General features: G+C 40.1%; 1 protein-coding gene and 1 long non-coding RNA gene across 2 annotated transcripts in view; one reads left to right on the forward strand and one right to left on the reverse strand.

Moving 5' to 3' along the window:
- VSIG4 (V-set and immunoglobulin domain containing 4) overlaps nucleotides 1–11,088 on the forward strand; it is a 29,311-nt gene extending 18,223 nt beyond the window's left edge. Inside the window, exons 4-8 of the mRNA XM_067722476.1 lie at nucleotides 6,683–6,745; nucleotides 7,281–7,358; nucleotides 7,687–7,791; nucleotides 10,020–10,041; nucleotides 10,381–11,088. Of these exons, the coding sequence (XP_067578577.1) occupies nucleotides 6,683–6,745; nucleotides 7,281–7,358; nucleotides 7,687–7,791; nucleotides 10,020–10,041; nucleotides 10,381–10,618 (506 nt within the window). The 3' untranslated portion in view covers nucleotides 10,619–11,088. The remainder of the gene's footprint in view (nucleotides 1–6,682; nucleotides 6,746–7,280; nucleotides 7,359–7,686; nucleotides 7,792–10,019; nucleotides 10,042–10,380) is intronic.
- A 965-nt stretch (nucleotides 11,089–12,053) lies between these two features.
- Nucleotides 12,054–16,766, reverse strand: LOC137216827 (uncharacterized). The gene is made up of 3 exons (XR_010939865.1): nucleotides 16,649–16,766; nucleotides 15,438–15,524; nucleotides 12,054–13,734 (listed from the first exon to the last, which is right to left on the reverse strand). It is a non-coding gene; the product is annotated as an uncharacterized lncRNA (long non-coding RNA).
- Between the last annotated feature and the right edge of the window lie 10,597 nt (nucleotides 16,767–27,363).

The raw sequence follows: 27,363 nt of genomic DNA on the forward strand, positions 1-27,363 counted from the left end.
CTGAAAATAGGAATAATTTTATTCCTTTCTTTCCAATTTGGATGCCTTTTATTTCTTATTCTGGCATAATTTTCCTGGCCAGTATCTACAGTACAATGGTGAATAAGCATGGAAAGAATGGAAATAATTGACTTGTTTCTGATATTACAGGAAAATATTCTTTCTTTCACCATTATGATGATAGATGCCTTTATTTTCGTAGATGCCCTTTATTGGTTTGAGACCACTTCTTTTTTTCCTAGCTTGTTGAGTGTTTTTATAATGAAAAGTTAATTGGATTGTGTCAAGTTCATTTTCTGTGTCTATTGAGATGATTTTGTGTTTCTTTTAGTCCTTATTCTATTAAGAGACTGCATTACCTTGACTCATTTTCAAATATTGAGCCAATCTTGCATTCCTGGGATAAATTAATCATGGTGCACAATCCTTTTAATATGCTGCTGGATTTGGTTTGCTAGTATTTTGTTATGGAGTTTTGCATCTATATTCATAAGGGATATTGGTTCTTAGTTTTCTTTTGTTTTGATGTCATTCTATGCTTTTGTATCATGATAATACTGGTCTCATATACTGAGTTTGAAGGTGTTACCACACCTACTTTTTGAAAGAATTAGTGAAGAGTTGCCATTAAAAAAAAAAAAAAACACCTTTATAGAAATCACCAGAGAAGCCACCTGGGCCTAGCCTTTGCTTTATCTGAAGTTGTTTGATTAGCAATCCAACCTTTTTACTTGTTAAAGTTCTGCCTATTCTGATTTTCTATTTCTTCTTTAGTCACTTTCAGTAGATTGTGCATTTCTAGGAATTTGTTGTTTATATCTTAGTTAATCCACTGTCATATGGTTGTTCATAGTATTCCCTTGTCATTCTGTTTACTTCTACAAAGTTAGTAGATATGTCCCCATTTTCATCAAAGATTTTAATAATTTGAGCCTGCTTTTTTTCTTTTTTCTTCTTTCTTTCTTTCTTTCTTTCTTTCTTTCTTTCTTTCTTTCTTTCTTTCTTTCTTTCTTTCTATCTTTCTTTCTTTCTTTCTTTCTTTCTTTCTCTCTCTCTCTCTCTCTCTCTCTCTCTTTCTTTTGTAGGTTGGTCTTGCTAAAGGCTTGCCAATTGCATTGATCTTTTTCAACAACCAGATTTTGGTTTTGTTGATTTTCTCTATCGATTTCTATTTTCTATTTAATTTATCTCTGCTAAATATTTATTTTCTTCCATCTGCTTTGTTTTCTGTTTAGTTTTCTCTTCTATTTTTAATTTTATTTTTAAGGTGGAAGATTAAATTATTATCAGAAACCTTTTTTATTCTCTGATGTAGGTATTTACATCTGAACCCTGAGTACTGTTTTCACTGCATCCAATAAGTTTTGGTATGCTGTGTTTTTATCTTCAGTCATCTGAAAGTATTTTCTAATTTCCTAATGACTTCTTATTTAACCCACTGGTTATTTAGAAGTATGTTATTTAATCTCCACATATTTTTTAATCTCCCTAATTTCCTTCTGTTATTTGTTTCTAATTTTATTTTATTTATTTATTTATTTTATTTATTTTATTACAATTGTTTCAAGTTTATTGAGACTTATTTTATGGCCTAACATATGGTCTATTCTGGATAATGTTCCATACGTACTTGAAAAGTAAGTGTATTCCGTTGCTTTGTAGAGTGTTCTGTATCTGTCTGTTAGGTCCATTGGTTAACAGTATTGTTCAGTTCTATGATGTCCTTGTTCATCTTTTTTCTAATTGTTCTATCCAAACTTCAAAGTGTAGTATTCGAATCTCAAGCTATTATTGTTTAATTGTCTATTTCTCCTAAAAATTCAGTCACTGTTTGATTCATGTGTTTTGGGGCTCTGTTGTTAAGAGCATATATATTTATAATTGTAGTGTCTTATGATTGATTGATCCTTTTATAATTATAAAATGTGATTCTCTTTCTCTAATAACACTTTTTGGTTTTAAGTCTATTTTGTTTGATATTAGTATAGCTACTCCAGCTCTATTTTGGTTACTATTTGCATGGCATATTTTTTCCATTCTTTTACTTACAAACTATTTGTGTCTTTTGAATCATACATATACATAGCTTATAGTTGAATTGTGTTTTGTTATCCATTCTGCCAGCCTCTAAATTTGAGAATTTAAGCTATTTACATTTAATGTAAATGCTGGTAAGGTAGGGTTTATGTCTGCCAGCTTGCTATATATATTGTCTTTTCTCATTCCTTTATTCCTTCATTACTTCTGTCTTTGGTAGTAAATAAATATAATATAGTGTACTATGTAGTTCCTCTGTTGTTTCTTCCATATATATTTTTGGTTATTTTCTTGGTGGTTACTATGGGGATTACCATTAATTCTTAATTTACTACAATCTAGGTGGAATTCATGTCAACTTAATTTCAATAGCATATAAAAACTTTGTTTCTATGTCATTCCATTCTTCTCACGTCTTATTTAATCCATTTATCTGTTGATGGGCATTTAGGTTCTTTCCATGTCTTGGCAATTGTAAATGATGCTGCAGTAAACATGGGGGTGCATGTATCTTTCTTTTTTAACATCTCTATTGGGGTATATTTGCTTTACAATGGTGTGTTGGTTTCTGATTTATAACAAAGTGAATCAGTTATACATATACATATGTTCCCATGTCTCTTCCCTCTTGCATCTCCCTCCCTCCCACCCTCCCTATCCCACCCCTCCAGGCGGTCACAAAGCACCAAGCTGATATCCCTGTGCCATGCGGCTGCTTCCCACTAGCTATCTACCTTACGTTTGTTAGCGTATATATGTCCATGCCTCTCTCTTGCCCTGTCACAGTTCACCCTTCCCCCTCCCCATATCCTCAAGTCCATTCTCTAGTAGGTCTGTGTCTTTATTCCTGTCTTACCCCTAGGTTCTTCATGACATTTTTTTCTTAAATTCCATATATATGTGCTAGCATACGGTATTTGTCTTTTTCTTTCTGACTTACTTCACTCTGTATGACAGTCTCTACATCCATGCACCTCACTACAAATAACTCATTTTTGTTTCTTTTTATGGCTGAGTAATACTCCATTGTATATATGTGCCACATCTTCTTTATCCATTCATCTGTTGATGCACACTTAGGTTGCTTCCATGTCCTGGCTATTGTAAATAGAGCTGCAATGAACATTTTGGTACATGACTCTTTTTGAATTATGGTTTTCTCAGCGTACATGCCCAGTAGTGGGATTGCTGGGTCGTATGGTAGTTCTATTTGTAGTTTTTAAGGAACCTCCATACTGTTCTCCATAGTGGCTATATCAAATTACATTCCCACCAACAGTGCAAGAGGGTACACTTTTCTCCACACCCTCTCCAGCATTTATTGTTTGTAGATTTTTTGATGATGGCTATTCTGACTGGTGTGAGGTGATATCTCATTGTAGCTTTGACTTGCATTTCTCTAATGATTAATGATGTTGAGCATTCCTTCATGTGTCTGTTGGCAATCTGTATATTTTCTTTGGAGAAATGTCTATTTAGGTCTTCCACCCATTTTTGGATTGGGTTGTTCATTTTTTTCGTATTGAGCTGCATGAGCTGCTTGTAAATTTTGGAGATTAATCCTTTGTCAGTTGCTTCATTTGCAAATATTTTCTCCCATTCTGAGGGTTGTCTTTTGGTCTTGTTTATGGTTTCCTTTGCTGTGCAAAAGCTTTGAAGTTTCATTAGGTCCCATTTGTCTATTTTTGTTTTTATTTCCATTGTAACAAAAAGAATAAAATATCTAGGAACAAACCTACGAAAGGAAACAAAAAACCTGTATGCAGAAAATTATAAAACACTGATGAAAGAAATTAAAGATGATACAAGGAGATGGAGAGATATACCATGTTCTTGGATTGGAAGAATCAACATTGTGAAAATTAGTCTACTGCGCAAAGCAATCTACACATTCAGTGCAATTCCTTTCAAATTACCAATGGCATTTTTCACAGAACTAGAACAAAAAACTTCACAACTTGCATGGAAACACACAAGACGCTGAATAGCCAAAGCAATCTTGGGAAAGAGAAACAGGTCTGGAGGAATCAGGCTCCCGGAATTCAGACTATACTACAAAGCTACAGTAATCAAGACAGTATGGTACTGGCTCAGAAACAGAAATATAGATCAATGTAACAGGAAAGAAAGCCCAGAGATAAACCCACACACATATGGTCACCTTATCTTTGATAAAGGAGGCAAGAATATGCAGTAGAGAAAAGACAGCCTCTTCAATAAGTGGTGCCGGTAAAACTGGACAGCTACATGTAAAAGACTGAAATTAGAACACTTCCTAACACCATACAAAAAAATTAACTCAAAACGGATTAAAGACCTAAATGTAAGGACAGACACCATCAAACTCTTAGAGGAAAACATAGGCAGAACACTCTGTGACAAAAATCACAGCAAAATCCTTTTTGACCCACCTCCTAGAGAAAGGGAAATAAAAACAAAACTAAGCCAATGGGTTTTTTGTTTTTATTTTTTGATATTGAGTTACATGAGCTATCTATGTATTTTTGGCATTAACACTTTATCATTCATATTATGCATATATTTTCTCCCATTCAGTAGGCAGTCTTTTTGTTTTGTTGATGGATTCCTTAGCTGCAAAAGCCTTTAAGTTTAATTAGTTCCCATTTGTTTATTTTTGCTTTCTTTTCTTTAGGAGACAGATCTAAAATAATACTGCTATTATTTATGTCAAAGAGTATTCTGCTTATGTTTTCTTCTAGGAATTTTATGGTCTTAGCCATTAGTCTTACTGAGAATCTCTTGTACATGATGAGTTGCTTCTTTCTTGCTGCTTTCAAAATTCTCTCTTTGGCTTTGGCTTTTGAGTATGTATCTAGGTGTGAATTTAAAAAATATTTCCCTACTTGGAGTTCATTGAGCTTCTTGTACTTGCAGATTGTTTTCCATCAAATTGGAAAGTTTTTTGACATTATATCTTAAAATATTTTGTCTACCCTTTTCTATCCTCTGCTTCTACAACTCCCATTATGTGTATGTTGGTACACTTGAAGGTGTCCCACAGACCTCTGAGGTGCTACTCATTTTTCTTCATTCACTTTCCTTTCTGTTTCTCTAATTGGTTAATTTCAATTGTTATCAAGTTTACTGATTCTTCTTCTGCCTGCTTTAATCTCCGTTAGTGAATTTTTCTTCTCTTTATTGATTTTTATCCTTTCAGTTATTGTACTTTTCAACTCTAGTATTTCTAGTTGGTTCCTGTTTTATAAATTCTGTCTCTTTATTGATATTCATTATTTGGCTTGAATTGTCCTCATTCTTTTAGATTTTTGCACAATCTTTCCTTTGGTTTATTTCTTTTTTAACAAATTTAGTTGATTTAAAATCTTTGTCTAGTAAGTCCAGTATCTCTGCTTCCTCAGGGATGGTTTGTATTCATTGCTTTTTTATATGTTTATGGGCTCTACTTTCTAGTTTCTTTGTATATCTTATATTTTTGTTGAAAATTTGACTTTTTAAATAATATAATATGGCAAATCTAGAAATCTGACTCTCCCTTTCTCTCTCCAGGGCTTGTTTTTGGCACTGCTTATTGTACTAGTTACTGTTTGTTTGTTCAGTAACTTTTCTAAGATAATTTTAAGTAGTCTCTTGTATTCTTTGTCATGGATTGCCACTGAAGTCTCTGCTTGGTTGCTTAGTGGTCAGCTACTGATTGGGTAGATATCTCCTTAAATACTTAGAACCACTAAAACTCCCAGGGCTCTGTTGCCTTTTGAACTATGTCTTCAACACTTACCCAGGAAGTTTATAACTGTGCTGTAGCCTTCACTTCCTGCTAATGCAGAGCCTCAAGGTTAGCCAGAGGAAAGAACTTATGATGTTCTCATGTCTTTCCTGAGCATGCACAAAACCCTAGGCATGTCTGTGGTCTTCTAGATTACCAGGAATGTGTCAGAGATTTTCAAAGTCTCTATGAACAACTAATTACTTTTTTTTCTTTTAAGTTTTCTGGCTAGTTTCTTGTTTACCTCAACTATTATCTCTTGCCTCAGGCAGCTGTGTGATAAATACATCCCTTCCCTGGGGACAGTTTTAGCACTGGGTGACCAATAAATATAAGGCTTTTGAGTCAGGTCTTTCAGGGAACCACCACACAGGTCAAATAATGACAATTGTTTGGGAATTAAATCTGCTCTGTCCACTCCAGCACCTAGAATGGGGTTTATTTTCAAGGCTACTACTGGCCTGGGGCAGGGTGATAGGGTTGGGGTAAGTTAAAATGCCACAGAGCTCCCTGTTCTTAACACGACTGGGGTGTTTTTCTTCCATAAATGCTACTTGGGTTGATGCAAATCTTTGGCTAATTTCCCCAAATCTGAAAGAAAAAAGTTATGAATTTTTTTCAGTTATTTCATTGCTTTTGTGAAGAAGTGAATATTTGGAGGTCATTACTCTACCATTTTTACTGACATCACCACACCCACCTTCTTTGTAATCCTTCTAAGACCCTCTCAAGAGAATGAATAGCTAAATTTCAATCAGAAGTTAGTTAAAACAAAATGTTTTCCCATCCAGATTAATTAAGGACCTGACTGGCCCTAACTTACTTCCCATTTTCCCTAAGGCATTCAACTGTTCACTCAAAGGTGCCAGGGCCCTTGAATGGACTCCCTTTTCCTTGCAGATTCCTCAAAGCCACTCGAGACCAAGACTAAGGCACCTCCAACCATGCAATCCCCCTTCGAAGGTGAGTTTTACTAGGGTTCTGCGGGAGTAGGAAAGGTCTGAAATGGCTTCATAGAAGCCAAGAGAGGAGGCCCAATGCCATTAGATGGGTAATAAGAGGTCATTGTGTTCTCCGGAAAGAAATTAGTAGTAAAGAAATGGAAATAAGAAAGATTTAAGGGTCATGATGAAGTGGAATCATGAATATATATATTCTTCTTCGTGAAAATGTTTGAGGCAAAAGGAAGGAGAGAATTTGAATAATCCCATGGGAAAAGTGAAAAAAGAAAAAACTGTGACTTCTGCTTTGCTCCTAGTCTGACTTGCTATAGGACTTTAGGTATATTGTCTCCCCTCTATTGGCGTTCTTCCCATCATAAACAGTGAAAAACTAAGATACCTCACTTTATGATAATAGTGGTCAGTGACATGGCCAGGAATTGCAGAAAGCTTAGCACAGATACCCACAGAAGGACTTCAGACTTTGCAGCCACCCTCCACCTCACAGTTACTTGCTGGAAGAGAGGCCTCTAACCCTAACACACTTGTTATCATAGCAACATCCACAGTGAACTCATCCCAGGGCTGGATCACTGAAGTGGATGGCTACGTTGGAAAGACAAGTGCTGGGCCAGGTAAGGGCAATGTTAAGACTTCTAGCTTTCCCTTTTGGCTGTGAACTTTGTAACTGAAATTTTCCACTATATACAATGTTCTATGTCATTCAAATGCCCAGGCCAATCAGCCATCAACCAGTGGGTCTGAAATAACTTGTTTATACGTGGAGTCTCTAGCTTCTCTCAAGTCTTTCTCATGGGCCTAGGGTTTTGTTTGTCTCTCTGGCTAGCTAAGAAATTTAGGAGAAGATGGAAAAGAAAGAAGTGTGAGCTGGTCTGGACTGATCCTTGGAGTTGCTAGATTCATTTTCAACCAGATACCACTTGGTCTTGTTTTACCTCCTAGGAAATGGTCTGCCTATCTTTGCCATAATTCTCATCATCTCCTTCTGCTGTATTGTGGTCACCACAATGACTTATATCATGGTCTGCCGGAAGACATCCCAACAGGGTGAGTGATAAGTATGATTGGGTGGTTCTTGCTCATTTATTCATTCATTCAGCAGTATAGTTGAGCATAAACTCAGTATCAAGCACTATGTTAGGCACTTCAAAGGGCTCCTAGCCTAGTTTGAAAGTGAGGGTAGGGGGTCCATAGAGACAGACCTGCAAGGCAACAATGACAATACAACTTATGAAAGTTAATTCACAAATCTTTGGTACCCAACTGAGTACAGTATCTATGTAATGAGTTTTCTAATGAGGATGCAAGAGAAGGAGAAGTCACAGTCCTTGACCTCAAGTTGCTTACAATTTGATTAATGGAATCAAGGTAGAAGCGTGGAGTTTATCAATAACAATACATAGCTATAAAGGCTATGGACTCAAAGCCTGGAGAAGACAATCAGTGCTAAAGGTATCCAGAGGACAGGGGAGTCAGTTAGGGCTAGAGTAATTAGCAAGGGATTTCAGAAGGAGGTGGGGCTTAGACCATTCCTTGGAGGATGAAAACCATTTGAAAGGGAGCAATAGTCTAGGAAGGAGAAACTACAAGAATAAATGGGTAAAATGGTGAAATATGAATGTGAGTGGGGTCATCAATAAAGAAAATTCATGTAACCAAGCAATAGAGAAATACAGGGGAAAAGGAAAGCTTATTCCTGATTATAGAAGGTCTTGAATGACAGGTTAAGGAATCTGGACTTTCTTCTCTAAGCCTTGCATTAAAAATTACTAAAAAATATTTAAGCCGAGGAGTGACATGATTACAGTGTAGTTGTCAGGGTCATTTAACATCTATTTGCCAGCAGAGGAGGAAAAAGAATTTGAATGTTGATTTATAAGTAAAACCTAACTGCACTTCAGTTCCTGTTGCACTAGCTATTTTAACTAGCATTTGTGTGTCTCTTCGTTTGTAGTAGCTCTTACTCCCAAATAGTCTGGTTTCTACCATGGGTCTCTCCAACCAAAAAGGAGAAGGGAGCCTTGAGTGTTTCCTTTTCCTGGGTCTCAAGTGTAAGCTCTGGTCTTGGCCAACTGCCATGGCTACGACCCATGAGGCTAAACTTGGATGTGGAGATATCTCAAGTGGTCACAAATCCCAGGAGTACTAAAAGGAAAACATTCATTATAGTCTCAATGAGACTGGATATAAACTGTAATCATATGATTATTTTCCTTTCAAAAACAGTCCAGGGTTCCTCATGACTCAGGGGGTAGAGGTCAAAATGTAGCATTCTATTCAAAGCCCTCTATAATGTGGCTCTGGCCTATCTTGTCAATCCCCACCATGCCTTTATACTTATTTTCATTTCCAGACACTGGAGTCAAGCAGGCAAATTGGCCACACACCTCATGCCTTTATAATTTTTCCTTCCTGGATTGCCTTCCCAGAATTCCTGCTTTCTACCTCTCTATAAGGGAGACAGCCTTAGGGCATCAATCCAATTTAACATGTAGTTATTGAGTGCCTACTATGTACCATGCATTAGGCATATAAAAATGAAAAAGACCCTACAATATAGGAGCTGCCAGGCCAACTGGGGAGGTAAGACATGGAAATACAGGGCTCTATCACAAAGCAAAATTGCTGCAGCATGCCGTGTTTGCTTTGTTGTGGTTTAATGTATGCATTCCCTGTTGCATCTCCGAAAGATTACAAGCTCCTAGAGGGCAGTACCAAGAGATATCTATCTTTGTACTACGCTAGAGCCTTTAAGCCTGCATGGAATGTAGATACTTCTCCTCCACTGACACTAGGGGGCAATGGTGACTTATTCCAAGATCTTTCCTGGGTGCAGGGTGGGGATAAGTGAATTTGGGAATGGCTCAAACCAAAGTCCCAGACATCAGACTAATTCAGACCCTTTTACCTGGGCTCTGGATGGCTGCCAAGTTTCTCACAAGGACTGCCTGGGGATCTTTGGCAAGATTCCTGGGTGGAGAGTGGATCCAGTTCCAGTGTCCCTCCCCCCACCATACCAAGCAAATGCTCCAACCCAATGTCCAGAGTCAGTCAAAGATGACAGTGATAAAGTGTGCTTCCTTTTCATTTCCCTGATAAATCTGCATCCCTGTATTTCAACTCACCTTCCCAACAGCTCCTATTTGTTGGAAGGCTGAGACATATTGAGATCCCCCTTTCGGTCTCCCCTTCCCTTACCTTTTGACAAGTACTCATGCTTGGCTCTTACTCACTCCCCATGGAGACTTCTGACTTGATTCTTCCTTTTTTTCCAGAGCATGTCTGTGAAGTGGTCAGGTAAGATAACCTCTCTTCTTTTATCTTCTGACCCATTCCTTGCCCTCGATTTTGTTCGTCACTGGCATAGAGGAAAGGGGGTTTGGCACAGGCCCAATCTTAAGCCCAGAGGCCTTCAGGGTCAGGGCACAACTTTCTTCCCTCTCTGAAGCATCTTCTGTGGTACTGTCCTGGCCTATTGAACACACAAAATAATTCAGGTCCTCTAGCCCTCCATTCCCAGAATCCCTGGGTGGCAAGTGCCTGAGGGTCAGTTGGCAAGAATTGGGGCAGAAAAGTGGGAAACCAGGGTACCAGATTCAAGTTTCTTCTCATGGATGGTGGGCTCTTGGAACACAGGGTGCATGCCGGGGAGGCCAGTGACTCTGGTGAAACCATGAGGGTGGCCATCTTCACAAGTGGCTGCTCCAGTGAAGAGCCAGCTTCCCAGACACTGGACAACGACTACTCTGATGAACCTTGCCTGGGCCAGGAGTACCAGATCATCGCCCAGATCAACGGTGACTATGCTCGCCTGCTGCACACGGTTCCCCCAGATTATGAGCTTCTGGTCACCAAGGGCAAGAGCAGCTGCTAAAAATGTCCTACTGGGCCAAAGTCTGTTGACATAATTGCCTATTCATCCCTGGCATTCTGCATGGCCCCTTTCCCTGCTATCTTTATTCCTGGATAGTCCAAAGTGTCTTCCTTGCCAACACTGGGGTTGCTAAGAGTGAATGGCTTTGCCTAAGAAGTTACCATATGCACCTCAAGCAAGCCTGCTGCTGGATCATGCCTTAGGCCCTTCTAGTGTCCCTGCCTGGAGTTTCCATTGCTTCACTCCAAACACCAGAGGGAAGTGCCTATAGCACTAGGACTTGGTCATCATGCATCCAGACACCAGTCAACTTTGGCCTCTTACCACTGAATGACCAGAGGGAGGCTCAGCTCTGGCAGCTCAGGGAACCAGTTAGGTTTAGGATCACTTCCTTTTCTCTAGTGCCAGATAGCTTTTAATTGAGATTGTCATGTAAGAGGCCAGGGTTCAGTTCTGCTCCTGTACTGTGAGTCTAGTGCTCTGGTATTCTTCTGATGCTCAATAAATATCTAAACATAACAGCAACTTTGGTCATATTGGTCCTCTCTCAAGGACCTACCAAGAGTGATTAAAGTGAGACTAGTTGAGATGGTTGGGGCCCTGGGAGTATGGATAGCACCTTTGCTTTTTTGTTTTTTCCTTCTTCCCACCTATGCTACCCTTACCTCATTTCAGCAGTGAGCTCACTGGAACACAATGAACATTTGGTAAAACAGTACTCAACTGCCTTCTATTCCCTTTTTAATCATCCTGCCAGCTCCACCTGGGTGACTCTTCCCAGGTCAATTGGAAACCTAAAAAAGCGGACTGTGGGTGCAGAGATAAAGAGATCCCCCTTTCTCCAAAGTATGAATGCATCACCCTCAAGGATTTCCACCTCCTAGAATCCTAAAATCTTTGGAGTAGTTGTACTCTTCATAGATCGTCTTTATCTCTTGGCCCCTTCTTACACTGTGGGGTAGAGGTCAGAGCAGGGAAGTCTCTCTCCTCAAACAGGAATAAACACTAGGAGTGTGAGTGTGTGTGTGCGTGTGTGTGTGTGTGTGTTTATCTGTCTGTATATGTGCACACACAATACACCTTTAAATCAGTGTCCTCAGAGAGGAACTGTTCTGGGTCAGTTCAACACTGTTTCCTTTCCCTCAGGTAATGCATGTCAAATCAACTTCTTCACCCTTTATGGAAGCTGACATGTGCCACTTTTGGTTACAATGCAATTCCAAGGTCAGCTCAGGTTTAACCAGCAGCTGCTCCCCTATGAATTGATTACAGAAGTCAAAATCATACATAAAAGTGAACAAAGAGTCCTTCGCTTTACAGGAAGGAACGAAAGTAATGAATCAAGGAGTACATCCATCCCTGGGACCCATAAGCCTTTTGTTGTTGCTACATAAATTGTTCCAGAGTAGGAAAAAATGAAAGTAAACTTCTAAACTCTTTCTATGCTGCAGGTTGACACTGATACTGCAAGTTTATTAAATGCCACAAGATAACAAGATAAAACAAGATAAAATTACAGACCTAGGAGCACATATTTATTGCAGCAGGGAACTTCTAGAGATCATCTCTGCCTAAAACCTGATAATCTTTTTCATGCAAGACAAGCCAGTGAGAAAGTCCTAAGTATAAGGCTAGCCCAAATATGCAGGATAGGCTAAACAAAAATGGTATAATGAAACAGGACCTGTCTTAGGCAGGTAGCTGGGTGGAGAAAAGTAGAAGAGTAAAAAGACAAGATCTCCAGAAGAGAGGAAAGATATGAAGTTCCTCTAAGGCAATTTCTCAAATTTTGTTCCATGGAACACTCGATCCAGGAAATGGCCCACAGAAAAACATTTCCATGATCAGATAAGCATGGGAACTGCTTCATTCTATGGCCCTCTCTTGGAGATTTCCAGTGGAACATTACAATATTAAAGTCTCTGAAAAATCCTGCAATAAAGCATCTGTATAACTTTTTGTTACCAAGTAATTCCAAAACTTACTTGCCCTCTGAGTCTACATTTTTGCCTTCCTTCTCTGACTCTTGACCCTATTTCTCAGGAAGAAAAACCCTCCATGTTGGCAATTGCCTCACACACCCTATAGCACTGCAGCGACCAAAGTTTAATTGTTTTCTTACAAAATTCCTGGGTAGCATTTGGCCCAAAGGCCCAAAACTAATAGACTAGTGGAAAGTCTATCAACCAATAAACAGTTATTAAGTATTTTCTGTTACCTGAGTACTGTTCTGGGGCTGGAGTAGGGATGGAATGGGGAGACAGCAATTAAGGAAAGAGTATTGTTCTCTAGGAGCTCACAATCTAGTGGGGAATTCAAAAATATCCCCTGCAAAAGTCCACTAACAATTCAAGGTGTACCATTTGGCAGTAGGAGATAAAAGGGTACATACAAGCATCCAGGCAAGGAGTGCTTTGAGAATGAAGAAGGAAAGAGTATAGGTTGACTTTCAAAAGTCCTTGGAGAGACTGGACTTTGGCTTGGCCAAGAAGTATGGGAAAGAATTGGATAAGAAGAGAGAAATGAAGAAGGTGTGTCCAGGAGGAGAAAAAGCATGAAGAAAAGGAGAGAGATAGGTAAGGTCAAAGTGTGTTTAGAAGCCAAGGTTAAGTGCCCAGAAACTGGGTGTCTAAGCCCTGTGATGATGCTTGTGTGAGAATTCAGATGTCCTTTTTAGGGGACTCTGGGAGGGGAATGTGAAGGAAGAAAGTAATGAATAAAGGAGTACTGCCATCCCTGGGGCCCATATGCCTTTTCAAGACTATTGTATCCACCTAGGGCTCCCACTGTGTATAAGCAGAGCTGCTTCATTTCCCCGCCCCCCAACACCCTCAGGTACAATGCTTTAATTCCCTCAAAGTCACCGAAAATAACTTCTGAGAGCTTAGTTGGTATTTGGTGTGTGTTCTTGCATCCAGCTGTCAGTCTATCAGATGTATTTCAACTGTCCTGGCCTGGAGCTGCTAGGCATATGCCGCACTTGGGGTATTTGACAAACTGACACTCTACTACATGGAGTGTCTAACTCAGCTTGTCAAATACACGGAGCGTGGCACTGCAGGAGGCTGGGCCAGGGGCTTCAGTGGGGAGGCAAGATCTTCCTGGGAGATATGGCCCTGGAGGGAAAGAAAGAGAAAGGAGTCACACCCTGAGCACCAGGGAAACTGCAGAGGCTATAGGGACTAGCTGAAGCACCGGAATAAGGAAGTGAACAAAATAGGCAATAAGGCTTCTAACCAGAAGAGGCATCCTTAGGGTATGTAAGAAAAGCCCACTTGATACTGCAGGTGAAACCCCAGTGCTCAGCTGGGGAAGTCCTCAGGCCTGAGTCCTATAGCTATGGCATTTCTAGGGATCCGGAGCTCCAATGAGATTCTCTATGCAGCAGAGAATGTACAATTTGGTCATTGTCCTGCCTCCCTGACCTCAGGAAAGGACCAGGTCCCAGAGTCAATGTCCATGTCCCACCTTCCCAACTCTCTCAGTTTATGTTCTCACAGTGTTATGACTATGGACATAGGCTTTGAGTTTAAGCATGGGCATGAATTCTGGCTCTTCCACTGAGTAGCTGAGAAATCTTGGATAAATCATTTCATCTCTTTGAGCTCTAGTTTTCCACATCCACAAAATGGGCGTAAGTATAGTACTTACCTAATAAGTTATTGTGAGAATGACATGAAATAATGTATGTAAAGCCCTTAGGTCAGTATTTGATACATAACAAATGCTCCAAAGGAAAAACAAAAGGTGGTTGAACTACCACAAGGAAAGCAAGGGCCATTGACCACTGACTTAACAGGGTCAGGACAATGAAACAGGAATTTCTTATGGTCTCAGACTTACCTAACATGATGCACTTAACAAATCAGGACTCAAGAATAGCAGCTATAAAAGGACCTTCATCTAGTTTCACCTACTCATGTTATAAATGAGGAAATGAAGGCTCACACTGAGGATGAGAGTTGCTAAAGATCATACAAGTTGTACACAGTTTGGGGCTGTGCCCTATGTCACCCTATTATGCCCTCCAGTTTTCTTCACTGGTCCTTTTACCTCCATGCTCTGTATATCTCTCTGGGAAAAGGGAGACACATCAAAACGGAAGGCAAAATATAGGCAGTGGACTTGGCAGTGAGGTACTGGGATCATTCAACCCACAGCCATCAGAGAAATAAAGAAGCTGCCAGGAGCATGATCAGGCCTGGAACTTCCGAGAGAATTCACTTGGCAATACCCAGATACTGTTGTTAAAAATTCCAGATAGTCCGTGTTAAATTCCTCCCTTTTCCAGATGTAGTAGTTGATCTGGGAGAAAGTAGCTGGCTTATATTATATACTGGCATGAAAAGAGGCAAACATTCCGAGGAACATAAAACTACCCTATGAGGCCAGAAAGCCTTATCCCAGCTAAGACAAGGCAGAGGGACTTGTCTTTCAGCAAAAAATCATAGTGCATTGAAAAAAAAAACACTTAACCCTTTCAGGTAAATGTATGTTGGTAAGCAGATGACATGCTCCTCCAATTTGATATCTGAGAGTGACTTCAAACCTAAAGCTCTAAATGATATTTTCCATCCCCTCATTTCCCTCTCTACTTACCCAAGCCATTCCAAGCCAACCAGAAGTGTGGCTTTTTCAGCCAAAGCAACAATCTTGGTCACCAGATATGGCATAGTGGAAAGAATCAGACAAACTTGGATTCTAATGCTGCTTGGGGCACTAATTAGCCAATCATGGCTTTGGGAAAGTTTTCCTTTAGGCTTCAGTTGCCCTTTGAGCTTCAGTTGTCTTCTCTGGAAATGGGGACAAGAAGACTTACCTGGCAAAGTTGTCAGGAAAGTGTTTGGTGAGCTTTCCAGAGCCTCTCATATAGGAGCTCACAGGCACCTTGGCTCAGTCCCTGGAGCTGTGAGTGGAAGCCAATCAAGGAAGCTGATTAATAGAGTTTGAGTTCAGGGTAGTGGGAGAGAGAGAACTGGACTGATGCCTTTCTTCTATCATTACCCTTACTGGCTACCAGCTTCTGTGTGAAGACCTGGATAAACTGAAGATGTCCACAGCCTCCTGAATGCCCTTTCTGACTTCATCAAAAAGGAAGACAGGTATGAGGAGGTTAAAGATTCTTTCTTAGTACATGAAGTTTAAGAGCCTTATAGACCATTTTGCCCCAGTATTAATGGAAAGAGGCAGTGGCTGAGCTGAAACTATATTGGTTTTATTTCCACATTGGATGTTTTAGTCCATGCCTCTCCAACAGAGTGTATATAAGGAAAGCAGGTTCAGCTGAGGAAGGTTGGCCAGACCCATAGGAAGAAAAGATGGATATCTACGTGGAGTGATACTGAGGGTCTCTGAAAGTTTTCTCTTGGTCTGTTATACTACATAAAATATCATTTGCTCCCTGTCTACCCTGGGAGGGCTAACACACCAAGCAGTAAGACCTGCTCTGCAACTGACCCAGTTGGGCCCCCTCATACTGGGAGCAGTATGGACTTTTTTTCAGGCATAGTTCAACCCCCTGCTCAACCCTACCCAGAGATATTTACTCAGCATCACTCTCAAGTCCTTTCTCAACAGAGGGCTAAAAACTATCAAAATAAGGGATATAAAAACTAAAAGAGTCTCTAGACACTGTCCATCTAATCCTTCCCCTCCTCTTCTTTTCAGAAGTGGTCAAAAATATGAGTCCTAGAATGGAGAAAGGACTTGTTCAAAGATACACAATGAGTAAATGGCAAAACCAGGACCATTATTTAAATATCCTGATCCTGGTTCCAGAGAACATTCCACTTCCATTTTGCTGTCCCCTAAACAGCCTGTTTGGAGAGGAAATGTCATCCTCCTTTCTCATCATTATAGGCTCCAGGAGAGAAGGGTACCAATGGGACACTTCTTCTCCCCCACCCTTGATCCAGAATTCCTGAGAAGGGTCCAAGGAGAATGGGATGAGCAGATCCAAGCCATATTTGGTAGCCATGGACCCTGCCCCAGTTTGGGAATCCAAGCAGAGAGGACAAGTTGATACTATACCTGTTACTGGAGTGGTGCCTTCATCTTGTAGGAGGCATAGGTTCCCTGGTGATGAGTCAAACTGCAGAGACCAGAGGGAACTGGGCTTTATGCTGTGAGCAGGAAGGTCCTATGTTTTGAAGGGCCCTTGGTGTCTTCAAGAGGAAACAGAAATGAGGAAGATAAGGCTGAGGTTAGCCAACGGAAATCTGGGTGCAAAATGACAAAAGAGTGCCGTTGTGAAAGGGTCTCCTACTGAAGCAACAGTCCTCACTGCCATGTCCTCACCCACTGCCAGCTGAACTCCAACAGATACTAACTCCCCAAGCTGCAGAGAGTCTGAGCAGAAAGCCCTGGCTGCCCTAGGCTCGACCTATGGACAGGGAGGTTTCCCCAGATTTACTGAAGGAGTCCTGGAATGTCAAAGCTGAGACATTATCAAATAAAAATCCCCATTGTCAAAATTGAGAAACTGACCCCCTGAGGGATAAAAGGAAATGCCTGATATCAAAAAGAAAATTAGTGGTATATCTAGAATTTGAATCCATTTCTGTCAGCTCCAAATCATGTGTTCTCTCACCCTGTCAGAATGCCTCCTAGTCCTGAAACACCCATTTTATCTCCCCTGGCACACAAACATAATTAGCAGGGCCCAGTGAAAAATGAAAAGGAAGGGCCCTTTGTAAAAAAGAAATTAAAAATTCCAGATGGCAACAGCAGAACATTAAGCTAAGTTTGGGGTCTTTCTAAGTATGAGGACCTGTGAAAATTTACAGGTCACATGCCTATGAAGCTGGGCCTGCTAGCACAGCTCTGCCCACAGGTCACATTCTGGCATCCAGGGAGCTCACAGACAGAAAAAAGAAAATTCACATCTATGAAAGTATTTATTATGTGTTTTACATGTGTTATCTCATTTAATCAACAACCATCTAATATGGTATTATCATTATTCCTATTTATAGGTGAGGAAACTGAGACACATGGAAGTAAAGTGGCTTGTCTAAGGACACAAAACTAGGAAATAATGGAGAAGGCAGAATTTGTACTCAGGTCTTTCTGACTTAAAATGTTAGGCTTTTTCTACTCTCCTATGTTGGTTATGAAGAAAGTGGTTGACCTTGAGAAGGAAAAGATAGTGCCAGACACTTAAGTTCAACTGTGACCTTTAGGCTTCATGAGGGACATGACAGTTATGAGAAGAAAGTGAATGACTTCCTAGAGCCTTATGCTTGCAATCCTTGGGCAGTCCCCATTCACAGCCAGGAAGACTTTGGATTCCCATTATGCAGTGCTCTACATCATAAATCCTGATGATATGGCAGACGGGAGAGGCAGTTCTTGCAATGCTTTCAGGGTATACTTACAGGATCACCTTCAATGATTGCAGTGCCCAAGTCTCAGTCCTTAGTCTACATAGAAGAAATAGGACCCTTGACAGTACTCAAGCCTCCGTGAATAATCTATCTAAGCTACATACAGTCATATAAATTCGGGTTCAAGAGAAAAGACCACATCCTGGAAGCCAGGAGTTTGGTGTCCTACTCCCAGATCTGTCAGCTCTGTTCCCTCCCTTAGTCTTAGTTTCCCATTTAACCAACAGAGGCTGAACTAGATGATCTTGGTGGCCTCTCCAACTCAAACATTCCCTGGTTCCTTTATAACCCCTTCCATACCTGCCCCTCTCTCACTATGGTCTTTCCTGTGTATGCAGAGCCTAGAGGCTCTAGGGGACTACCTGGGATAGGAATTCACTTACACTCACACTACTCTGCAGAAAACTTCCTTCTACCAGAATAATTTATTGGCTTAGTCCTTGAAACCAGTTTCCCCAGATCTGGCTTCTAGAAAGATTCAATTCCTTTTTATTTTGGTTTCTGACTAAAGCTTGTGGTGGAGTCAGGGTTGTCCTGTGGGCACTTTTCTAGGGAGGGACCCTTCCTCCCTACTCATATCCTAGAGATTACGTTCAGCTACCCACTCATGTTTTTTTCCTCTTATCAGTTAAGGTACTCTCCTAGCTTTTTAACAGGGGCCCTCTGGAAACAATGCCTTCAATTAAAGTAGTAATTAATGATGGCCAACTTGAGCTTCATAGTAGATCCATGAAAAAAAAAACATTAGGGTGGGATTGACATATATACACTAATATGTATAAAATAGATAACTAATAAGAACCTGCTTTATAGCACAGGGAACTCTACTTCACTTCGCTGTACAGTAGAAACTAACACAACACTGTAAAACAACTATACCCGAATTAAAAAAGCATTAGGAGCCAGGAGGATCTACAAATCATACCTACTATGCAAAAGGTCTGAATTAGAGAAAATGGCATGGGGCTCCTCAGAGCTCCTCTCAGAGCTCCTCCTCAGAGCTCCTCAGAGCTCCTCAGAGCTCCTCACAAACACAAAGCATGCTTGGAAGGGCCAATTTGCAGCAACAGCACTGTCGGGACTTTTCCTTTAGGTCTGTTGTCCAACCAAAAGACATAGAGTTCTTCCATTTTGGATGCTCTTTGGCTTGACCATGCTTACGAGGCGGGATGAGGGAGAAGAGAGTTGGATAGGGGGAGCAGGCAGACAGTGCGGAAGTCCCACACTGTAGATACATGCATTTATTCACTCAGTGCTGGAATGAAAATAAACACTGAATTTTGAGTCTGAGTCCCTGTGTCTTGGATCCTGTGTTACAGACCCTGGGTTATAGACCAACCTCTGTAACATTAACTATACACCCTTGAAAAATCATGCACAGCCTGTCTGAGCATCAGTCACTACATCATACTGAGGGATTGTCAGGCTAGAGGGGAGAGGGATTCAGGCATGCACCCAAGGAAATATATATCTCTACAGTGTGAGACAAGTGATTTGATGAAGGTACAAAGTGAAATCAGAAGAGTGGGTAAGAAAGACATGATTCTTCCAGGGCAGAGAGTGAGGAAGTGGTGGTGATTAGAAAGGTTCACAGAAAAGTAGGATTTTAGCTAGATTCTAAAAGATGGGGAAATAAAATAATGATGCTCACTGTCTCTAGAAAGCTTTCTCTGACCACCCCTTTCCTGACAAAATTAATGGCTCCTGGCTTTGCCTGCCTCTAGTCTCAAAAACCTCTCCACACTGCATTTATGTGTCTGTCTCTCCAAAAAGACCAAGAACTGCCAAAAATAGGGCTGTGTCTGATCCCTACCTTTCTTCACAGGTCCAAGGATGAAATAGTTGCCCCAGAACTGTGAGGTGAATAAGTGAATGCATCAGTGCATAAGCAAATGAAAGAGCCCAAGATCCTCACATTCCTTAGCTTACCTCACCTTCATGAAGGAACTGAGAAGCCCCTCTCAACATTGAGTTCAACTTCGTGCTCACCTACCCCCACTTCCTATAGGAAGCCTGTCAAGAAAATACCCCAGGGACAACTGCAAAGCTGAGGCCACTTCCTGTGCAAGAAGCCAGTGTCCACACACTCCACCTCATCCCTGGTGATTGCTATGTGTATGATTGCACTGGGGCTTCCTCTGAAAGGAAATACAAAGACTGATGCAATGTACAGGGCACCTCCAGGCCAAGACTGAAGAACTTCATGTACTCATGGGCTTGGGGATAGATGTTTCACTGTGAGGTTCCCCACAAACCCAGTGACAATGACAAGAAATGTGGCAGCAATTAACCTACCAACTATAGGTCAACTTTATTCAACAAGGGTGTGTTGAGCACTTACTGGCTGCAAAGCTCTATGGTTGGCACCAAGGGGAAAAATAAATACACAGCAGAGCAGTATTATACATCTAACAGAAATACAATGTGAGCCACAAATTTTCTAATAGCGACATTAAAAATTTGAAATATAAATAGGTGAAAGTAATTTGATAGTATATTTTATTTAACCCAATGCATCCAAGATGTTATATTAACCAGTAAACAATGTAAAAATGTTTTAATGAGGTATTTTACACTCTTTAAAATGTGGTGTGTGTTTTAAATTTACAGTACACCACAATATGGACTACCTATGTTTCCAGTGTTCAATCGCCACACATAGCTAGTAGTTACCATGTGGGACAACAAAAGTATAAAATGTAGTCCCTGCCCTCAAGGAATTTACAGCCTAGTCCAGGGTCCAAATTAATACATAAGCATGTACAAAGAACAAATACTATAGTGGAGGTGAATGTATGGAAAAGAGCAGTGCACCTGAAGTCAGGAGACCCAGACTACAGTCTATTCTCTGCCACTGATTATCTGTGTGACCTTGAGTAAAACCCTCTCCCTCTATGGGCCATATCTACAATGAGGCTGGACTAGATTCATTCACTCAACAAATATATATTGAGAGTTTTCTAAGTATCAAGCATGGTGCGAGGCACTTGGGATACAGAGGAGAGCAAGACACATAAGATGCCTGCCTTCTTGGCACTTGCAGTGTGGTGGAAAATAGCTATTGAACAAATAATTACAGGTAAATATGAAAAGAAAGGAGGAATCACAGAAAGCTAGGAGAACACAGGGAACCTAATCCACAAGGCTTGGATAGGTCAAGAAAACCTCTCAAAGGAAGTGACCTTTGAAGTGCGACTGAAGAATAAGAACAAATGACCAGGTGAGCCAAGTGAATAATTGTTGAAAACCCATTCCAAGCAGAAGAAACAGCATGTGTAAAAGCTCTGAGATGGGAAAATATGTGGCATATTCCAAGAAGATAAGGAGGCTGATGTGGTCTGGAATAGAGCAAGCAAAGGAAAGAATAGCTCAAAGCAAAGTGGGAGACGTAACAGGAGGCCAAACTGAGGAAGCCCTTGTATACTATGTTGAGGGTTTGAAACTTATCCAATGTGACATGAGAAACAAGAGAATGTACAAGTGGTGCAATACTCTTCCATCTTCAAGACAAGGAATTCTGGAGTTTAGGCCATGGAACAAAAAGTTAATTCCAACTGGGTGGACTAGAGACTTCACAGAAGAGGCAGCATTTAAAAAGAGCCTTGAAAGATAGTAAGATCAATAGTCAGAGAAGAGCATTCCAGACAAAAAGAAGAACACAAGTAAAAGTGCAGAGGTAGGAAAGAACATGGTGAGCTTGTGTGAATGGAGGGACAACTGATGTAACAGGGTAAATATAAGCTTAAGTATATTTTTGAATATCTATAGATGCACTAGAACAATAGTCACCCCAAAGCCTATCCAACTCACAAAATGTGTTCTGGGAGAAACCAGGCAAAGACCTTGGACCTACCAAGAGAATTTAGTAAGTGCCAGGCACTGTCTCAAGCCCTTTGCATGTATTAGTTTAGTAATATCCTCATAACAACCTTATAAGGGAGATACTAAAATTATCCCCATATGACATAAGAGGAGCTGAGGTTCAAGGAGGTCATGTCACTTGCCCAAATGCTATGCAACAATTTATGAAAGGTAGGAATTTTGAAGCAATCTACAAAAATATATAATATGGCTCTGGTTAAGAAGTAGCAAATTCAAGTCAGTTATCATCTCAGTCTACAAGGGCAGTCTTATTCAGAAAAAACTCAATTAATTTCCAGTTTATGACTATTAGAGGGGTTGAGCTGAGCTGACCCTTGCTTAGCTTCTTGGAAAGAAAAAAATAAACTAATTAATGGGAATTCCCTGGTGGTCCAGTGCTTAGGACTCCGCGCTTTCACTGCTGAGGGTGCAGGTTCCATCCCTGGTCAGGGAACTAAGATCCTGCAAGCCATGCGGTGTGATCCAAAAAAAAAAAAAAGGTAGATAAGATAAGATAGGAGTTCCAGAGAGTTTAAAGACTTAGAAAAGTAAACTGATTGTGCTCCTCACTTCTTATACCTTACTCCCAATCAGAGTCCTTCAGAAACTTCCATCTATGACAGAAATAACAGAAGAAATAACTAGCCAACCACTCATCTATTTTCCACAATGGCCCACCTAAAGGTAAAAACCCCTAGGCAACAATTGTGGACAGGGAAGGAAGGAAGGAGGAAAAACTTGTGATAGTCCATTGCATATATTTGGAAGGAACAAAACAGCATTTCTTTAAAATATATAGTCTCTAATTCAGACTGGGATGGGTGCCCCTGGTTTCACTGACTTGACACACAGACCATTTTCATCTTCTTAGAGTTTCCTCTGACTAAACAAAGGGCAAGAATGGTGCATTTGTGGGGACAAAAAGAGAATTTAGGCCAAGCCTTTGTGCTTACATCACAGCTAAACATCTTCTAGAACTAGGGTGCCAGAACTTAGTTTAGCACTGATTTAGGAGGTAGTCAATTTTTACATACTTCTCTCTAGGGTTAGTCACCACAGACAGCTTTCCTTAATGCTCCTGTCCCTTATTTGCATATGTTAGCTTCCACTGTCTCATCTAAAGAGTGTCAACCATCACAATGTGTATGGCAATAGGTAGTTCAGAATCTCCAATGTATAACCTGAACTTTTCTAATCCCAAAGCAGATGCTATGCTGTAGAGGGTCTAATGTCTCTTACTCATAAAGAGTGTTACAGTTTGATTAAGTGGGAAATAAAAATATCAAAGATGTTAAAAGTGGGCGCTTGATTGGTGGCAGGCATTGCAGATTGTCACCCAAGGCCTTGTGCTATAGTGACAAGAACATTGAGCTTGAAGTTCAAAGACCTGGACTTGAATTTCAGTTTGCCACTTTCCAGCTGTGGGGCCTTGGGTAAATTACTAATATTTCTGACTATCCATTTACCCATCTCAAAACTGAGCTAATAAATAGGTACCTCATGGGATTTCAGGAAAGTGGTATAACTGAGAACTCTCAAGGCCAGACATTACATGGTAAGAAGCAAAAAAAAAAAAAAAAAAAAAAAAAACTAAATATTCACAGAAGAAGAGGCACTGCTCCTCTATTCTCAGTTCTAGGCAGAATGAGAGGGGGGAAATGGAAGGAAAAAAAGTTTTGTTGAGTGTTTATTACGTACCACATACTCTCACATCTATTATATCACAGTCCTCTCAACAAACCTGTAGAATTAGAATTATTCCCAGTTCACAAAATAAAGACACTGAAGCTCAAAAAAAAGGCAATTCCCCTCAAAGTTACATATTTAGTAAGTGACAGAGTTGATATTTGGACTTTTATTAGCTGTGTACCTAAGAAGACATGAGAGGGGCTACTCAAGGACTCACCATCTCCTTTGGTGTCCTAAAACCATGCAGTCCAGCCACTCCCTAGCCTTGGAGAAAAGGAGGTTCTCCCGCTAGATTACAAGTTCCATGAGGTCAAGAACCATGTTTGTTATATCCAGTTTTCTATAAAGTTGTTAATTTATTTTTCTTGTGTTTGGGACTTCTTTATATATTAGAGAGATTCCCCCCTTTGTATGTAATAAGAATTGCAAATATTTTCACTAGTTTATCATTCGTCTTTTGACTTTGCTTCTAGCATTTTATATTTTTGTTTATTGTCTGTGTCTTCTACCAAGCTCCATGAGGGCAGTGATTTTATCTTATTCACAACTATATTCCTAATGCCTTGCTTTTAGTAGGTGTTCAATAAATATTTGTTAATGAAAAATAATTATTCCTGATGTACAGGCCTGAAAATGAGGTGACATGTAAATATTGAAAGCTTTGACCATCCCTTGACCCTGGTGCCTAATGACCTAGGACCCAGAATTAATCGAGATTGGAGATTCATTAAAGAAAGCCCTAGACACAGTGGCAGAAGACTGAGTTCCAGGCCCAGCTATGCCATGGCTTGTAGTATGAACTTGGGAAATTTCCTTCTTTGCTCTTCTTTATAAATGTGGTGGACTATATGGTCTTTAAGAATCCCCTTCTCCCATTTAAGAATTTTTCAAATGGTCTGGGTGATAGAGATACCAAAGATAATGCAACTGACTAGAACCCTACCCTCCCAGAACTCATGGTCTAATGAGAAAAAAGCACTCACCAAACAATCTCACAGTAAAAATACAAGGTTATGTAAGATAAATATAGGGTGTTATGAGAGAAAATAATAGTAAATCTAATCTTATATAAGAGTTTAGGTAAGTCTTTCTTCCAAACGGCCTAAAACTGACATCTGAATGATGATCCAGACTAAGTAAAGTTTTCTGGGCCTTGGTTCTTTTATATATATATATATATATATATATATATATATATATATATATATATATATATATATATATATATATATATAAAATATTAATTATATATATAATTAATATTAATTATATCATGTTTATATATTCTTTATTATTATATATAATATTTATTATACAATTTATAATTTTATTATAAACTATATTTATATTATGTTAAACACAAACATATACATATAAATCCTAACCTAACATGTGTGAGAAAAGTTTTCTAAACTATAAAATGATAATATGAATGTGAGGGATGACGTTTTTCATGTGGCTGGGGATTTCTCTGGACCTGTTTGGAACTTCGTGGGTGGCTTTTACTCCAGGACCCTTTGAGGCTGAACCTGAACCTGAACCTGAGACTCATAGGGGGATCTGCTGCTCCTTTAGTAGTGTGAAGCAAATACCATCTGTCTCTGACAAACAAAGACCTGTTTTGGAGCCTGAGAGTGTCCCTAACTACATATTAGGCCCACTTCTCTGACTCACTGATGCTATCAGATATCCTGGAAAGCAGCTTGACTTGTCTCAGTGCTTGATAAAGGAGGTAGGATGAGGGTTACTTTGTGGACCCCTCTGGACAACTTGACCTTTTCCAGGAGATGGTCAGCTCTTGGACATTGTGGCATGGATTCCCAGCATCCACAGGTTTTCCCATATTCTCATTATCTATTAAGTGTAAACAGGGAGAAGAAAGGGGGTTGGCATCTGGAGACTCCAGCACACTGTGTTGATAGGACTAGGGATACAGCAAGTAGGGGAAGGGTGCCAACAGTTGGCTAATGGCTACTATGTCCCAGGCACTGTGCTGGATGCTTTATGCACATCCTCTCATGTAACCTTCACAACTATTCTAGGAGGTAGCAGTTGTTCTTCCCTTTCCACAAATGATAAAAATGAAGTTCAGAGTGCTCAAATGATTCATTTCAAGCCACTCAGTTAGCAGCTGAGTGTATGAAGTTCAAACCAACTTTCCCACTTTCTTCTATACCACATGCCACTTGGAAGAGTCATTTTAGTAACTTCCACTACCTCCAGGGTGGACAGTACCAATTTTTATTGCAAAGCAGGGGGCGAATTGTTTGTAAATTTGGGGAGATTGCAAATACAGAATTTCTCTCACTTCTCTTGCCATGAGCTATTTTCCTCTGGCAGGAAGTTGATCCTCTCATCTCATCTGAACCATGCCTGTTGTGGTTTAAGTCAACTTCCTCTCCCCTTATCCTACTTCTCCTCCAAACATTCGCCCCTGAGTTGTAAGCCTCCAGCCTCTTGTGCTCCTTTTGAACCTCCCTCTTTGACTCCTAATCCAAACAAAGGCATTTCAGAACTCAGATTAAGGCCACTCTCACTTCACCTGCTTCCATTACTCCACTGGCTCTGCTCACAGAAACTTCATCCAACTCAATGGCCTCTTCTCAGATGTCATCCTGTTTGGTCCTTCATATGTTGATCACAACCAACTTAAAAAAAATCTCTTTCCAATGCCCACTCCATCATTCTTCAGTTCACTCAAAGTTCTTGCAAAAATAGTTTCTAAATGTTGACTCGTTGTTTATCCTCCTAATTCACCATAACTTAGCTTCCTATTTGTTTTCTATCCCCCTTTCTGCACTGACCCTGCTATCTGGTGTCACCAAATTACCATGAACGCCTTCTCAACAAAGCCAAAAGCCTCTTTACTAGCTCTCATCTCCCTCAATGTCTCTGCAACAGATGACTCTGTCAGCCATTCCTTCTTTCTCAAAGTCCTGTGGTTTAGAAGTTATCCTCTCTCTTCAGGATGAATTTTGTCATCAGTGTCACACAAGCATGGTTCAGATGAGATGTAAAGATCAACTTTCTGCCAGAAGATCATAGCTTATGGCAGGGACTGTTTTCTTCATTTGTTTCCCTAGTCCCTAACACAGCACCTGATCCAGAGTAGTGTTCGGTGAGAATAGTTGAATTTGCTTGCCTATATTCCTCTGATTTGCTTATCTTCCTGACTACTTTCCTTTGTTTTCTTCATGAATTCCTCTTTCTTTTCCTACTCCTTATTACATTAGTGTTTCCCTGAGTTCTGTATCTTTCTCTGTGTGTATGTGCATGTGTCTGCAGCTTGCTCACCCTCTGTCTCCCTCACATCTACATTAGTAGATTCAATTGAATATTGAGCATATCTCCCTGAATGTCTAAGTCCTCATGTCCCTGACCCTATACCTCAAACTTTCTCATCATCCTGAAGGGAATCCATATCTCCATGAAGGGAATCCAAGATAGAGAGATCAGTCATCTTTGACCACCATTATATATTTTTATTAATACTCTGATTATAACACTTCCTTGTATCATGATATTTTATGCCCCTGCCTTCCTCTCATTATAGCCTGGAGTTCCCTCAAGGGCAAGGGTCTCTTGGTTAATTTCTGTATCCTCAGTTTGGGGCACAAAGTAAGTTAGCATTTAAGAAATGATAGCTGAATGAATGAGTGGTAATTAGGTCAGCCCCCAGAGCACCTGTATTAAGGGAGAGGATAATCTTATTCTTAATGATTAAGATGAAAATGAATATATATAATTTATATATATATATAATGCTTATTTTCAGTTGATGATTTCTTTCTCCTTAAGGTTTGGTATTTA

Source organism: Pseudorca crassidens, chromosome X (assembly GCF_039906515.1).
Source record: "Pseudorca crassidens isolate mPseCra1 chromosome X, mPseCra1.hap1, whole genome shotgun sequence".
NCBI classification, from domain to species: domain Eukaryota; kingdom Metazoa; phylum Chordata; class Mammalia; order Artiodactyla; family Delphinidae; genus Pseudorca; species Pseudorca crassidens.